The sequence below is a fragment of the Rhinolophus hipposideros genome, assembly GCF_964194185.1.
Source record: "Rhinolophus hipposideros genome assembly, chromosome: 11".
Taxonomy (NCBI): domain Eukaryota; kingdom Metazoa; phylum Chordata; class Mammalia; order Chiroptera; family Rhinolophidae; genus Rhinolophus; species Rhinolophus hipposideros.
In genome coordinates, this window is record NC_138057.1 from 5,546,927 (window position 1) to 5,562,175 (window position 15,249).

A 15,249-nucleotide genomic window follows, 5' to 3' on the forward strand; every position below is an offset into this window, starting at 1 on the left:
CAGGTAGAAAGCATGTTGAGGGACATAAAACTACCAGGAGGATGATGGACAAAGAATTGAAAGAAAGAGAACATCTAGTAAAACATCGGTGCTCTGACTCTACAAAAACAACGCATAAATAGCCTCAAGAGGCACGCACCAATTGTATTGCCACCCTACAATTAGAAAGGTGCTTCTGGTTCTTGCCTACCTGCCAGAGCCCTTCATGGAATGTCTCCCCACCCCCACCCAGGCCCACTTCCCCTGCCCCTCCCCCACTGCGGAATGTCTTGAGCTCCACATTCTACTGTTTAATTTCAAACTTTTCCCTCCTTCATTTGGATGCTGAGCATCTGCTGGAGCAGGTCACTCTCTCTGGATCTTGGACTTGACTTTTTTGATTGTGGAGTGCGGTCAGTGTCTCAGCCTGCGGGGATGACGTCAAAAGGAGGTAAGCCTGTAGGTGAAGGGGAGCATGTTTAGAGATCCTATCATCCCTCAAATGGTTGGGATACAGATGTGACATAGTTTGGGTTGGTGAAACAGTTTGGACTGAGTAGAGGAAGGGGTTAGCACTGGACAGGGCACATCACCTGGGGAGGCTGGGAGCCAGTGGAAACCTGTGACAGACGGCAATGGACAGCAGGGCTCCTAAGAGGTGGATCAGGACAACTTGGGGGAAACACCTGGTATGGAGAAAGGACGGCAGCGGACACATTGATTCCTTCTAGAGGGGAGACAAGCCACTTGGACATGCGTCTGTAGGGCGTAATGGGTGATGTCGTGCTGGTGGCACCGGGAGGGTCACGGGGAAAGCCGAGCTCTGTGTCATGTTCTTCAGGCAGCTGGAGCTTGCCCCACAATAGCTTTCTAAGGGCTGTGAACAGAGCACACTAGATCGAATGGGGAAGTGGGGAGAGGTGGTCTTAGCCGGAGACTTGCCCGTGGGGCTGCCTGTGGCCCGGTCTACAGTGAAATGTCCTCGCCCAGAGCCAGGCTGGAAGGTACTCTAACTGCTGCAGCCCAGAGCATTTTCACTTTTTCCTGCCCAGAGCTCACTTCTTCTCAGTCCAGGTCGCTATTGTCTTGGATTCAACAGGGGCAGGGTCACTGTGTAACTTCCATCAAGATGGGGCTGGGTTCCGTGAGTTGTTCTGAACTGTTCTCCCTCTGTGTAAATCAGTTCTTCAGACCTGCTTGATCATGTTGCGTCTCCTCAGCCCTGTGTTGCACCTTGGAGATGCGAGTTTCCTCTAATTCCATGTCACTGCTTCATGGACAGGGAACGGATGGAAAGTGTAGTAGGTTTTCCGGTGGAACGTCTGTGAAGGTGGATTGCTTTTTAAAGGGGGCTAGGAGAGTAGTACAGAAGCAGGAAGACGATCTTCCATCTTATGATGAAACGCGCTAGAACACCTGTCCTGATGAGTTAGGTGCATGTGGTGTGTACCTGGTTCTCCTCTAATAGGGTCTGCATGAGTTCCTCTGAGCAGGAATGTGTCCCAGATAACTGTGTCCCAGTGACACCTGGTTTACTGTGTCTTCACTTTCCATTGTTGGGAGCTGGGAGGGGAAGGGCCATGGACAGTCTGCAGACCCACAACCAATCTAACGTGACAGCAGCTGTGGAATTCTCTGGAAACCTCCACTGACAGCCCCACTGCTCTCCATTGCCTGGCCCTTTTCTAATCCTCGGCAGCTTTTGCTGGCTGTGAATGACAGAATCTAAGGGACACAACGCCTACTTCGCAGACCCCTCTCCTGGGCACAGAGCTGCTAAGTGGTGGCAGCGACTCTGAGCATGGGGCATAGAGTGGCAGAATCTGTCCCATGTTAAGTGTTTGCTGTGGTTGGTTCTGAGTTGTGCGTACAGGCTGGGCTGGGGTGTTTAGGGGATATATCAGGGCTCCTGGGGCTTCCTTGTGGAGAGCCATTCCTCAAGTGTTTTTGTTTTCTGTGCTTGGCCGGGGAAGAAGGAGAGTGATTTACATTGAGCCTCTGGAAAAGGAAGACTGAGGGGGAGATGGGGCTCTAATATTTTAGACACTGCCTGTTCACGAAGGCACTTTGGGTGCCTACAACTTACCTTGGAGAAGGTCCCTATCTTCTAATGAGTCTGTCTATGTCCATTTTCCACAGAGCAGATGTCTGCCCAGTTTCATGACTTGGGAGACAGCCTCTGAGGCTGGCAGGGTCAGAGGTCAGGGAATTCTTAGGAGGCTCCCAGACTCAGAGCTGGCGGGGCGGTTTCTGCTAGGCAGACAGTGGTCAGGGAGCCGTGGTGCACGGGCGCAAGCTCCCCAGTGGAATAATTCTCAACCTGAGGTCAGAGCATGAAAAATCACCCGAGGGCATTTGCAAACTTCAGCTTCCCCGTACAAAGGGTCCTTACCTATTGAGACTCATCGCTCTGATTCCCCTGTGGCTAAAGGGGATGCAGAGCGCCTCTGTCCTGGTTACTGACTGTCCTACTCCATTCACCCCTTTCATTTGTCTCAACAGCATCTGCAGTGCTCAGACCGGCAGTGACCATGAGCCCTGGTGCTTCTACGTCTCCTTTCCTGTCGCTGCCTTTTCCGCCACCCACTGCTGACCCCGCATACTGGCCACCCGGGGAGCAGCCCCTGCCACCCCTCATGACACCGTCATTTCCTCCTGGCCAGCCCGTGGTGCTGCCGGCTTTCCCTGGGACACCTTCGGTGGCAGGAGATGCTGGTCATGGCCCCACAGGGACTGGGGCTGGCAACATCATTTACCAGGTCAGATCAGAAGTGGGGCGAGCAGAGCCGCCCCACACTCAGACCTTGGTCCTTACTCAGGCCCCACTCAACTGCAGTGCTCCGAGGGCCCTCTGTGGGGGTGCTGTGTGTCCTGCACCCCAAATCTTGACAGCCTCTGCGATGCAGACCGTTATGTTCGCTCCGGCTGTTGGGGGCACCCAGGCTGTCCAGGGCAGCTGGTCCCCAGGCCTTCCTCCTCAGGCCCCACCACCAGCTGCCCAGCAGGCTTCCATCATCTCCCCAGTGAGTTCTGGGCCATGGCCAAATGGGGCTCCCAGAGAGGGTAGCCTGGCCACCTCCCAGTCCAACGCCATGCCGGACATCTCACGTAACCCCAAGAGTGTGTATGAGAACTTCCGATGTTGGCAGCGCTTCAAGGCCCTGGCCTGGAGACACCTACCCCAGAGTTCCGATGCAGAAGCTCTTTCCTGCTTCCTCATGTGAGTGCACTGGGAAGGGGCACGGGGAGCTCAGCTGGAGCTTTCACATAGAGGGGACGGTGGATGGGCATGTAGCGTGCCTTATCCTGGGACACAGCAAGGAAGGTCTGAGGGTGGTGTCCACGCTCTGAGAAGGCATGTCCTTGGTAATACACATCACATGTCCCGTTCATGACCTCCTCTGAGGTGCCGTGTCTCAACTGACCCCAGTAGCCTGAGTCCAGCTCCTACTACTACTTGCCTTGTGACTGTGGGAGGCATTTCCTTCGGCACCCTTGGTCCCTTGTATAAAAGGGGACAATTCTACTTAATTCAGAGGCCTGCAGAGGAGACTCCTTGGGTTAATCTATGAAGTGTTCGCAGATTGCCTGGTACAGGCCATGCCGCATTAATGATAGTGATTATGGTATGAACGGGCAATCTTGAAGAGGAAAAGACCTCCCAAAGCCAGAGTGTCCCTGCTATAGGGTGCGAGTGCACAGTCAGCCTCAAGTCCAGGCTCACGGGCCGGTGTGACTGTGAGGCAGCAATGACAGTAGTGGGAGGGCTTGTCTTTGCACACCCAGACTCCTCCTCCCACACCTGCATCAGTCATGCTGTGGGGGGCCCGGGTGCACTACACAGCTGGGTGGGTCTGGCGGGTGGGCGCCGGGCTGTAGGCCGTGACTGACCTTGATGGCTTACAGCCCAGTGCTCCGGTCCCTGTCCCGTCTGAAGCCCACCATGACGTTGGAGGACGGACTGAAGCGGGCCATGCGGGAATGGCAGCACACGAGCAACTTTGACCGGATGATCTTTTACGAGATGGCAGAAAAGTGAGCCAGCATCTGGGGTCCCGAGGGCTGCAGGGCGGGGGTGCGCTGACTTCAGGCAGGGTCCCCTTTGGTGGTACCTGTCAGAGAGGGTGTTGGGAGGCGGGGTCTCAGCCAGCACAGGGCCCTCACAGCGTCAAGGCACTTGCTCTGCCATCCCTCCATCAGCTGCTGCCTTTGCTGGGCTCCGGGCCGGCGTCCTTCTCAGCTGGCTCATGCCTCCCTCTCCCCCCAGGTTCATGGAGTTTGAGGAGGAGGAGATGCAGATTCAGAAGTTGCAGTGGATGAAGGCGGAGCAGGGCCTGCCTCCCCCTGCCCCACCAAGGCCTGATCCTTGGGAGCCCCCAGTCCCACTGGTGGGCTCGCAGCCAGGTAGGGCACCGAGTTCCCATGGCCAAAGGCATCTGGGGCTCAGGGCAGAACACTGTGCCCACATCGGTCCTTTGCTTCAAGGGGACATTGTTCTCTCAACCACAACAGCCACGGGAGCCAGGGTCTCAGGTGCCCTTTTCCACCACGGGGTCTGGACCTGGTCAAGTTTCGTAACCCCTCTCCCAACTCGCTGTCACAGGATGCAGCGTGAAGTCAGCTAAGAAGGGTGGCATGGGAGGCACCTTAGAGTAACTGTGGCTCCACACTTACTCACATGTGTCTCTCCTCGATGCTGCCCTGTCCCCTCCCAAGTCACAGGGCTTCAGGTGGTCCTGACCCGACAGCACTCATGTTAGCATCCCCCAAACACTCTATCCCACTGCTGTCACCATCTCATGCTCAGGAGGTGGAAGCTGCAGGCCCTCACACTCCCTCCTCCTTTCGCTCGTCCTCAGGGTGTGTTCCCAGCACGGCCATACCCAGAGCCCATCCTGCTGACCCGCAAGCACACAGATCCCCGCGGTCCCGGGAGACCAAGACACCAGAGGAGATTCCCCCTGAGGCCGTGAGAGAGTACATGGACATCATGGATGAGCTGTTGGGGTCGGCCCACTCAGCCACCGGAGAGCCAGGTGGAGAATGGGAAGAAGACTTAGAGGAGCCGCCGCAGGGTGACGATGGGACCTACCCGGCCTCGGGTCTCCTGAGCTACATTGACGAGCTGTGTTCCCAGGAAGACTTTGACACCAAGGTGGGCTGGCTCAGAGCTCTGGGGTCTAGAAGATTCCAGGGAGTGGCACTCTGGCACCCAGCTCTGGGTTCCTGAGTTATGTGCGGGCCTGGTGTGAGTGTGTGTGTGTGTGTGTGTGTGTGTGTGTGTGATGATCATGACCGTGTAAAACACTCACCTTCTGCATGAGGATGGCGTGGGTCCTAGGTTTTTCACTTTTCCCCCGGTCCTGCTGACTAACACGTTACTCCAAGACTGCTTACAGCTTCTTCCTTCTGTGGCAGGTGGAGGAGGTCATTCACCCCCGATTCCTGGAACAACTGCTTTCCTCAGAACCACAGCTGGATCCCGTAGTCTTAGCTGAGGAACTGAAGCAGGAGGAAGCACTCACTCTGGCCCAGGTGAGCCAAGAGATGGAGGGACCTCTGGTTTGTTAGAGGAGGGAGACACCCCAGAAATAAGCGGGGAGGGAAGGACCTTGGTTGAGCCAGGAAGGGAGGGACTCCAGGTATGAGGTCGGGTCAGGTGAGCCATGGGTGGGAGCACCCAGGTAACCAGGCCAGGAAGGACCCAATGACTCTGTCCACCCCTCCCGTGCCTGCAGGCATGGTGTGCAAGGGGCCAGCTCTGGCGTGGGTGCCTTGCAGGAAGACAGGAAGGAGAGGACTATAGGAAGGGGCGGATGGGGTACCCAGAAGAGGAGGGGAGGACACAAAGCTGGGAGTATGGCACAGGATGATGGGAGGAGAGCCACATGTGTGTCTTTGCCTTTGAGTCCCAGGGTCCCCCACTACCCTCCTCTCTCCAAAGCCACTGTCCCATCAGCCCTGCTGCTGATGCTCCTCCTCCTCTCACAAATGTGTGCAGAGCAGTCACTGTCTGCCTCTTCCCTCCCAGCTGGTGTTGAAGGGGGAGGAGAGCGAGCAGGCACCCCAGAGCCATCGTGAACCCCGATTGGACTCACCTCCTTCTGTATCTGAGGCCAGTGAAGTTGCCAGGAGGCATGACTGTGGCCCCCAGCTAGGGTTCAGTGACATGGCCTGCCCACCAGAGGCTGACATCAAGGACCCTCAAAGGCACTGTCGAGCAGACGCCCACCTGTCTAGGCCCAAAGTCTTTAATGTGTCTTCAGGATGTCAGGAGTCCCCAGCACTCCGGGCTCGATGGCTCCCCTCTCCTCCTGAGGGTCCCAGGCGCAGTGCCTCACGGCAGGGACCCAGGAATGCCTCCACTCCCGGAGAGACCTGTCCTGTTATGGAGACTCACAGGCCAGCGGACTGGTGCGGTGTGGATGAGGAAGTGCTCCCCAGCCTGTCCTTCCTCTTGGACTCTCAGAACAGCCTGCTGCCCTGGCGGTTCCCCCAGAGTCCTGTCTCTGCCTCGGGTTTTGTTTTCCCTGGAGGTCGGGGGAACCGGAGAGCTCCCCAGTCCCTGTCTGACCAGAGACTAGGCCTCAGCCGCCAAGACCCTTCAGCTGCCAAGTCTAGGAAGCGTGCTCTGGATGGAGCCCGAGCTCCTGCTGAGAAGACCCCACGTCTCGGCACAGACCTCAGGGTCTCTGGGAGGCCAGCCTTGGCTCTGGGGCCAGTCCGGTCCTCACAGCCTCAAAAGAGAAAGTGGGACCCCTTTGTCATGGGGAAGAGAAGGATGCTGCACTGCAGCCAGTAGGGAGCATCGGGGTGTTCCTCTTGGTGCCAGCCCCCCGGAGGGGCCAGGCCAGATGTGATGGGGCTGTTCCCCACAGGAGCCAAAGGGGCCCCTCCTCATACCAGGCCTGATCCTGGCGAGTCTACTGACATGGGAGGCCGGAGGGATAGAAGGAGGCGGGAGGGATACAAGGAGGCGGGTGGGGATAGGGGTGGGGTAAGAGTAGCACCTTTGGGGTATCGTGTGTAAATTATGAATAAAGATGGTTTTGTTGAGAAGTGTTCTGGGAGCCGCTGTCTCCATGCTCGGGTCTGTGCTGCTCCATGGAGGGGGACCTGAGAGGAAGGAAGGATGTGGAAGGTCATGGGCACTATGGATACACAGGTGACCTTCTAGTCCCTTCCTCCAGGTTGACAGGACCTCCTTCAGACTGCTCCTGGAATCATACAGCTCTCTAATCACCAGGAACCCCTCTCAGCATCCCTACTCCCAAGACCAGGCTGGGTGAAGGATGTCCCATCATCATCTGCACCCTGAGCCCTCTGGGGATGGGGACCTGCTTTTGAGGCTTTCATCCCTCTGGGCCATTAACCAGTTTTCCAGAACAGAGTCAGCCTTTGTGTGTAGGGAGCTTCTCTGTGCTTCCTGGATGTAGTCAGACAACGAGGCTGGGCTATCCTCAGATCTTCCAGGGTTTCCTGTGTGGGTGGCCTGATTGGAGAGGAAAAGGCTTGGCCTCAGAGGACAGGCTCTCTGTCTCTGTGCCTCATTGCAGGTGAAGCTCCTCTGGTCTCAGTGGGATGATTGAATATGGAGGGAGGTGGAGGTAGTGAACACGGAACAAGAGGGAGTGGACTGGGAAGAGAGAAAGGGGGCTCCTCCTTAAGGGGTAGGAAATGACAGTGGGCGAGGAGGATACCAAGTCCCTTGAGGGATTTCTCTTGGGAGCATCTCATCCAATCCAAGGAGGAGGACCCATCTATTCTCCCACCCTCTGTGGGCACCCTCGGTGCCCATGGCAGGCAATGGATGCAATGTGGTGAGTCTCGGGCAGAACCTGGACCCGCCATTCTCTGATTCATCTCAGTCCCAAGACTTCTCTGCTTTCAGGGTCTTTGTCGCGAAACAGGGTGACACATCCCTCTCTCAGGTTGTTAGGAACACTGAGAGTCGTGTTTGAAGGGAACTTGCTTGGTCTTCCCTGTGTGGGCTGGGCCCTCAGACTAGGATGGGAGTCATCATCATCAGCTTCACACCTGGTGCTCACGTGTGTCTGCTCCTGTCCTAACTCGCCTGGCTGTTCCTGCCCCTGGAGTCCTTGTGAACGAACAGTTCCCCGGAGGAGGCAGAACCGGTGCTGCACCCACCCTGAGCTCGGTGAACCCTGACATCTCCCCTGCACCTGCATAGTGGGGGAGACTGCAGGTCCATCGCCTCTCCTTCCAGGATGAGAGTGCAGCTCCATTCGCCACATGGAATCTTGCAGGGATTTGCACATTAGTCTTGGAAGATGCTAAGGTAGGTCCAAGGGGAAGGGAAAGGAGGAGATATCTCAAATTTTCATTGTAGCCAACCTTCTTTATTACAGAAAAACAAACTTGACGTGACTTTGTGCAAGGACAGTGTATGTGGTAGCAATCAGGAAGGAGTTAGTAGTGACTGAAGTAGCATCAGTGAAAAGGACAATGTCATCCTGTCAAACCTCCAAGGGAATCATGATGCTCATAACAGCATATGCTCCCTGTGTGCTCGGTGCTCTCTGGTGCTCTACTTCCTTGGAGCTCATTGTGTCTCCACAGAGAGCTGGAGTGAGGCACGTATCACCCTTTTTTTGTGACAAGTAGTGCTCAGGGAGGTCAGGTGTCTGAGTGCCGGTCACACACCAGGTACTGGGGAAGCCTGGACAGCACCGTGCAGGTTTGGCTCCAGAGCCCTCCTCCTTCACCACTTCAAATAAATCCCTTTGAAGAAGCCGTGGCATTCTTGGGAAATCCCAGTGACATTGGAGCAAGACCAGTCACCCACCACCCTGTGGTTCTGAAATGGCATATCATTGTGGGTTGGGATTGTATTTTCCTGATGTTGAGCATATTTTCACGTGTGTATTGGCCATTTGTATATGTTATTTGGAGCCATATATATTCATTCTTGGCCCATTTTTAGTCGGTGTATTTGCGTTTTATTGTTGAGTTGTAAGAGTTCATTTTATATTATAGGTAAGTCAGGATTGCACCTTGCTGGGTTGGAACCCAGAAATAGGTGGACGGTGGTGGCCTGAGGGTTGGAGGCCACAGCCCAAGGTAAGGTGACATCCCTGGAGAGGCTGCCTATGGCCCCCTCTGACACCTGAGGCCCACAGATGTGCTGACAGGTGCCCCTTGCAGGCCACAGGCTCTGTGGACACGGTCAGCTGCGGCTCTTCGCTCCTCCTGAGAGGCGCTGGTCATCCCTCACTGAGAGGCCTCTGCTAAGAAAGTGGCTCACAGCTGGCGTGCTCCTTGCATTGGGCCTCATCCCCGTGCTTCACCCCTGTAGTTGACCTGCATTCCTGTCTCCTGTGTGGCAGCCCCGGCCTTCTCTCCCAGACACCAGAGCTGGCCCCAGGCCTGTGTAGAATGTGGCATCTTGTCAAGCACTGTGGTGTCAACCTCACCAAGCCACTGGCATTGACCCCTAGAAAGCCTTCGAGAGAACAAGACCCAGGATTTTAAAAAAACACTTGGTTTAACGTCAAGGAACGTGGGCTGTAAGATGAAGAATTTCAGTAGTGCTCTCCGTCTGTCAAAAGAAGAAACAGAAATGGGGGAATTGAAAGTTGCAAAGAACAACATGGAGAAATAACAGGTTCAATAGATGACACATTCACGAAGTCAGGGAAATGACCATGGTCCACAGGTGGCAGAGGAGGTCCCTCACCTCCTGGGCAGCACGGGCAGGTGCTGGGCACCTTTGCACATAATATGCACCATGGCGAAGCTCGGCCAGTGACGCCAGGCCAAGGCCATCGTGGTGAAGGCAGTGACCACGTGTGTCCACCACCCTCTGCATTGGCTGGGCAAACAGACATGACAGACATTGAAACTCTGGATCCCCTGGCTGGTTTTTACCTTCAAAGTGGCGTGTTTCTTCAGGACCATTTTCCAAGTCTTAGACTGCACACATATCTTACCAGACAACTTGTATGAACGTGCAGCTAAAGTGGCTTTCTTTGAGGACACTTGTTAACCGTTGGTAGAAAGCAATGTGCTCCCGGGAGGATTCAGACCCTCTGGCTTCCAGGTGACCCTCTTGTCAGCCGGGGGCAATTCTGTCGGTAACTTATCAGGAAGCTGGGTAGTGTCCTCAGCACTGCTGCCATCCCTCGCATGGCAGGGATACAAGGGACTGAAAGGGGACGGGGGCACAGGACACCCTCACTGATAGCACAGACCCATCACCCGCTGCCTCCTCACCCGCAGGGTGACCGATTCCTGTTGCCTAAGCTATCGATACCCCACGGACTGTCCAAGGAGTCTCAAGCACCGACTTTTCACTACTCAGCAGCACGATGGAGAAATGGAGGATGGTCCATGGGATTCAGTATATGACTTGTTTTAGGGCAAACTTGCTTATTCTGCAATATGTGCTCCTTAGTTAATTGGGTTAACATGTCCTTTCATTTATAAAATGGTGTTGACAGTGTTTGCAAAAGAGGAGATTGGCAACCCCATGAGAAACTGCTTTTATTCCGGGTGGAGGAGCAAGGGGGAGTGATGAGCATTTTGATTGTCGAAGTGGTGAGAGGGAGGGCTTCACTTGTCCAAGACCACTTCCCCGCAGGCCGCCCTCACTCAGGGCATCGTGGACACTGCCTACAGCCAGGGCTTAAGGCTGACAAAGCTGGTGAGTGCTGCCCGGTGCCTGGGCCGTGGCCTACGGAGCAGGACGTGCCGCAAACCCAAGCTCAGAATCTGCCCTGAGCAGCAGGGGAGAGGCTGGGGATCCTCTCGCCGTGAGTGCTTGTTCCATGGAGAAGTGCCTGTGAGTCCCAAGCTCAGTCCAGTCCCTGGCCATACACGGCCGGGGCTTCTCTGTTCGTGCACCAGAAAGCACCAGAACCCGCGGTATGAGGCCTTCTTCTGGACTCTACTGGATCCCTGGTGCTGGTCCAGACAGCAGTGTGCAGTGGAGACCCACAAACTTCCTGTCTCGGTGAACTTGCCCCTGATAAACACGTCTCCTGCTGCCTGTACTTCATATTTTCAGGGCATCGTCTTACGGTTACTCTATCAGTGAAAAGACTGAGAACTATTATATAAAATAGTTGGGCAGTTCACTCCAGTGATATATGAAGAATCTCTATGAAGTAACTAAACAAACGTAAATGCATTTTCCCTTCCTGTGTCCAAAGTGCAAGCTTTAAATTAATTATATAAAAATGAGAATGAGAAAAGAAAGCCTCCAACCATTTGTAAGTTAAGATGCACACTTCTAAACAGTTTGTGGTTAAAGAGGAATCTCAAGAAAAAAGAATTTTAATGACAATTCTCCTCAAATTGATTCATACGTTCAGTGCAGTCCCTATCACAATCCCAGCAGATATTTTCTTGGTAGAAATTGACAAGCTGACCCTAAAATTATATGGAATTTAGAAAACATAAAATAGCCTCCCAAAATATAAATCTAGAGTGCTTTCACTACAGTATTTCAACGTTTATTACAAGGTATGTTAATGCAGACAGTGGGATTCTGGCACCAAGGTTGGCTTCTACGTCAATGCCACAGAACCAGGACTTGGAAAGAAAACCTTACTTTTTATCATCAACTGATTTTACCAAAGTTCCCATGACAATTCAGTGGGGAGAAGGTGTACTCTTTTTCTTTTTTAACCAAGAGATGGTGCTGGATCATATGGATATACACTGGCAAAACTGAAAACAAATAAACGAAGAATAAAAAACAACCAAACACAAAACTTAGATTGCATTACACAAAAAGATGAATTCAAAATTGATCACAAACCCAAATGTAAAACCAACCCTATAAAATTCTTATAGAACACATAGGAGAATATCTTCATGACATTTTAGATATGATATCAAAAGTGTGATTCATCCCTGAAAAACATGATAAATTGGATATCATCAAAATTAAAAACTTTCTCTTCAAAACCCAGTGTTAAAGGAATAAAAAGACAAGCCACAGACTAGCAGAAAATATTTGCAAATCACAATATCTGTTAAAGAACTTACGTCCAGAATATAATACATAAAGAACTTTTACCTTAATGAAAAGACAGACAACACACTTTTTGAAATAAGCAAAAGATTTGAATAGATATTTCACTAAAGAAGATATATGAGTTGCCATTAAGCAAATGCAAACTTAGTCAACCTCATTAGTCATTGAAATGCACATTAAAACTACAATAAGATACCACTTCACACCCAACAGAATGCCTTTAATAAAAAAGACAGATAATACCAAGCGTTGGCAATCCGGTGGAACAAGTGGAAACTTCACTCACTGGAGTGGGAATATAAAAGGATGTGGACTCTTTGGAAAGCAGTTTGGCAGTTTACTTCAAAACTTCAGAGATAAACTTGCCAGCAATGTCATTCCTATTAATCTACCCAAGAGACATGGAAACATACATCCACACAAAGACTTGCATATGAATATTCATAACATCATTGTTCGTAACAGCCCCAAACTGCAAAAAATCCAAATGTCCATCAATGGATAATAAGAATGTGGTACGACCATACAATGGACCGAAAAAGAATAAAATGCTGATTTGTGCCACAACATACATGAACTGTGAAAATGTTATGCTAAGTGACAGAAGCCAGACTTGACAGACTGTGTGTTGTGTGATTTAATTTATATGAAACGTCCAGAAAACAAGAATTTAGAGAGACTTAAACTAGACCATCGTGTAGAGCCAGGGATGGGGGAAGAGATTAATGTACATTTGGTGATTGCTGCACAATTCTAAAAGTTACCTGAAACTCATGAGTTGTCCTTTGTAATGAGTAAATTTTATGGTATATAAACTATATCTCAATAAAGTCTTTTAAAATTTTTGTAAGAAATCTAATAGTTAGTTTTTCTCTGGTTTAAATTTACCACATGCAGTCTTTAGTCTCTTACTGGCTCCTTTTTCTTACATGGCTCTTTTCTATCTGCAATTTGATTCTACATCCTTTATTTTATTTTATTTATTTTATTTTATTTTATTTTTATTGAGGTAATTGACATAATATTATATTAGTTTCAGTTGTGCAACATGATGTTTCAATATATGTGTATATTGCAAAATGATCACCATGATAAATCTAGTTAACATTTGACCCTATACATTGTTAAAAAATATATTTTTTTTTCCTTGCTATGAGGACTTTTAAGATCTCGTCTCTTAGCAACTTTCAAATAGGCAATACAATGTTATTAACTATAGTCCCATGCTCTACATTACATTCCTATGACTTATTTATTTTATAACTGGAAGTTTGTATCTTTTGACCCCCTTCACCCATTTTTCCCATCCCCCATCCCAGCCTCTGGCAATCACCAAATCAGTTCTCCTACTACAATACTTTTGAATCATAGCTAGTCATTTTGGATAATATAATGGTTACTGTATTTTGTTGTGTATAATGTGCTTCTGCGTATAATACGCACCCATGTTTTTGGCCCAAACTTTCAGGGAAAAATTCTTTCATTTTAATTTTTTAGTTCAAATTTGTATTTGATTACATTTAGGCACTTGGTTTTTGTATTGTAAAGGAATTTTAGCATTTATTTTTTAACATATTATGGTACAAGATATTTTACATAACAAATAATTACAAAACACAAAGAACAGGTGCAAGGGACAAGAAATTTTATACACTAGTAACAAATTTACGATATTTACCAAGAACTATTTATCATAGCAAGTTCATCGTAAGTTCAACAAACCGGTTATCATATTCCAAGAACTATTCATCATTGCAAGCTCATCGTAAGTTCAATAAAACCAATTATCATATTCCAGGGTATTATTTTGCATATGCATATCATTATTATTGATTTCTAGAGTTACAGTTTTAACTAATAAGTATAATTGAAGGAATTAAAACATTTATATAGATATGGAATTAGTACTACCCATGTATAGTGCACATCCTTATTTTCCCCACACAAATTTGGGTAAAAACGCACGTATTATACATGGCAAAATACAGTATTTACTTGGATGATCTTTTTTTTAATAATTGCCTTATTTTTCAATTAGAGTTGACTTACAATATTATATTAGCTTCAGGTGCATAACATAGTGATTATACATTTATGTGACTTAAAAAGTTATCACCCCAATAAATCTAGTGCACATCTGACTCCATACATACTTACTACAATATTATTGACTATATTCCTTATGCTGTGCTTTACATCCCCATGACTATTTTGTAACTACCAATGTGTACTTCTTAATCCCTTCCCCTTTTTCAAACACCTCCTAAACCCCCTCCCACCTGGTAACCATCAAAATATTCTCTTTATCTATGAATTTGTTTCTGTTTTGTTTGTTTGTTTATTTTGTTCTTTAAATTCAACGTATAAGTGAAATCATATGGCATTTGTCTTTGTCTGACTTACTCCACTCAGCACAATACCCTCCAGGTCTACCTGTTGTTGCAGATAGCAAGATTTAATTCTTCTGATGGCTGAGTAATATTTTGTTGTATATGTGTACCACCTCTTCTTTATCCATTCACCATTGGTAGGTACTCAAGTTGCCTCCACATCTTGGCCATTGTAAACAATGCTGCAATGAACATATGAATGCACATGTCCCTTCAAGGTAGTGTTTGGGTTTCTACGGAAATACACTCAAAAGTATGATTACTGGGTCTCTCGTTATGGCCTTTGTTTTAAAGTCTGTTTTGTGTGGTTTAAGTATAACTACCCTACCGTTTTTGTTTGTTTGTTTCCATTTTCATGAAATATCTTTTCCCGTGTCTTTACTTTCAGTCTGTGTGCATCTTTCAATCGGAAGTGAGTCTCTTGCAGGCAGCATAGGTAAGGGTCTTGTTTTCTTACCCATTCAGCCACCCTATCTTTTGATTGGAGCATTTAATCCATTTACATTGAAAATAATTATTGATAGACACGGACTTGTTGCCATTTTATTATTATTCATATTTTCGATCTTTTTTTCTTCTTCTTAAACAAGTCCCTCTAACATTTCTTGTAATACTGGTTTGATGTTGATGAATTTCTTGACCCTTTTTGTTGTCTGGAAGCAGGCAAGGGTCAGATAGGCAGCCAGGAAGACAGCCTAGGATACATGGTAGACAGCCACATTACTCCTCACGGACTCGCTGACTGGAATGACGAAAGTGAAGAAAGTGGTGATGGCCACTGTGATGAGCAGCTGGGAGGAGATGGTGTAAACCTTTCAGATGAAGGTGTTTCAGACTTGCCTGTCGTCCATTCTCCAGGCCTGAAGCTGTCACTCACTG

The 15,249-nt window shown here is 49.5% G+C and overlaps 1 protein-coding gene across 1 annotated transcript; it reads left to right on the forward strand.

The window, feature by feature from the left end:
* Positions 1 to 414: 414 nt before the first annotated feature.
* Positions 415 to 6,781, forward strand: LOC308504714 (NUT family member 2G-like; the record flags this gene model as incomplete). The annotated part of the gene is made up of 7 exons (XM_081065902.1): positions 415 to 430; positions 2,482 to 3,199; positions 3,886 to 4,014; positions 4,247 to 4,383; positions 4,839 to 5,134; positions 5,398 to 5,514; positions 6,011 to 6,781. 7 exons carry the CDS (start codon positions 415 to 417, stop codon positions 6,779 to 6,781), a joined length of 2,184 nt encoding a protein of 727 aa, XP_080922028.1.
* Positions 6,782 to 15,249: the final 8,468 nt, after the last annotated feature.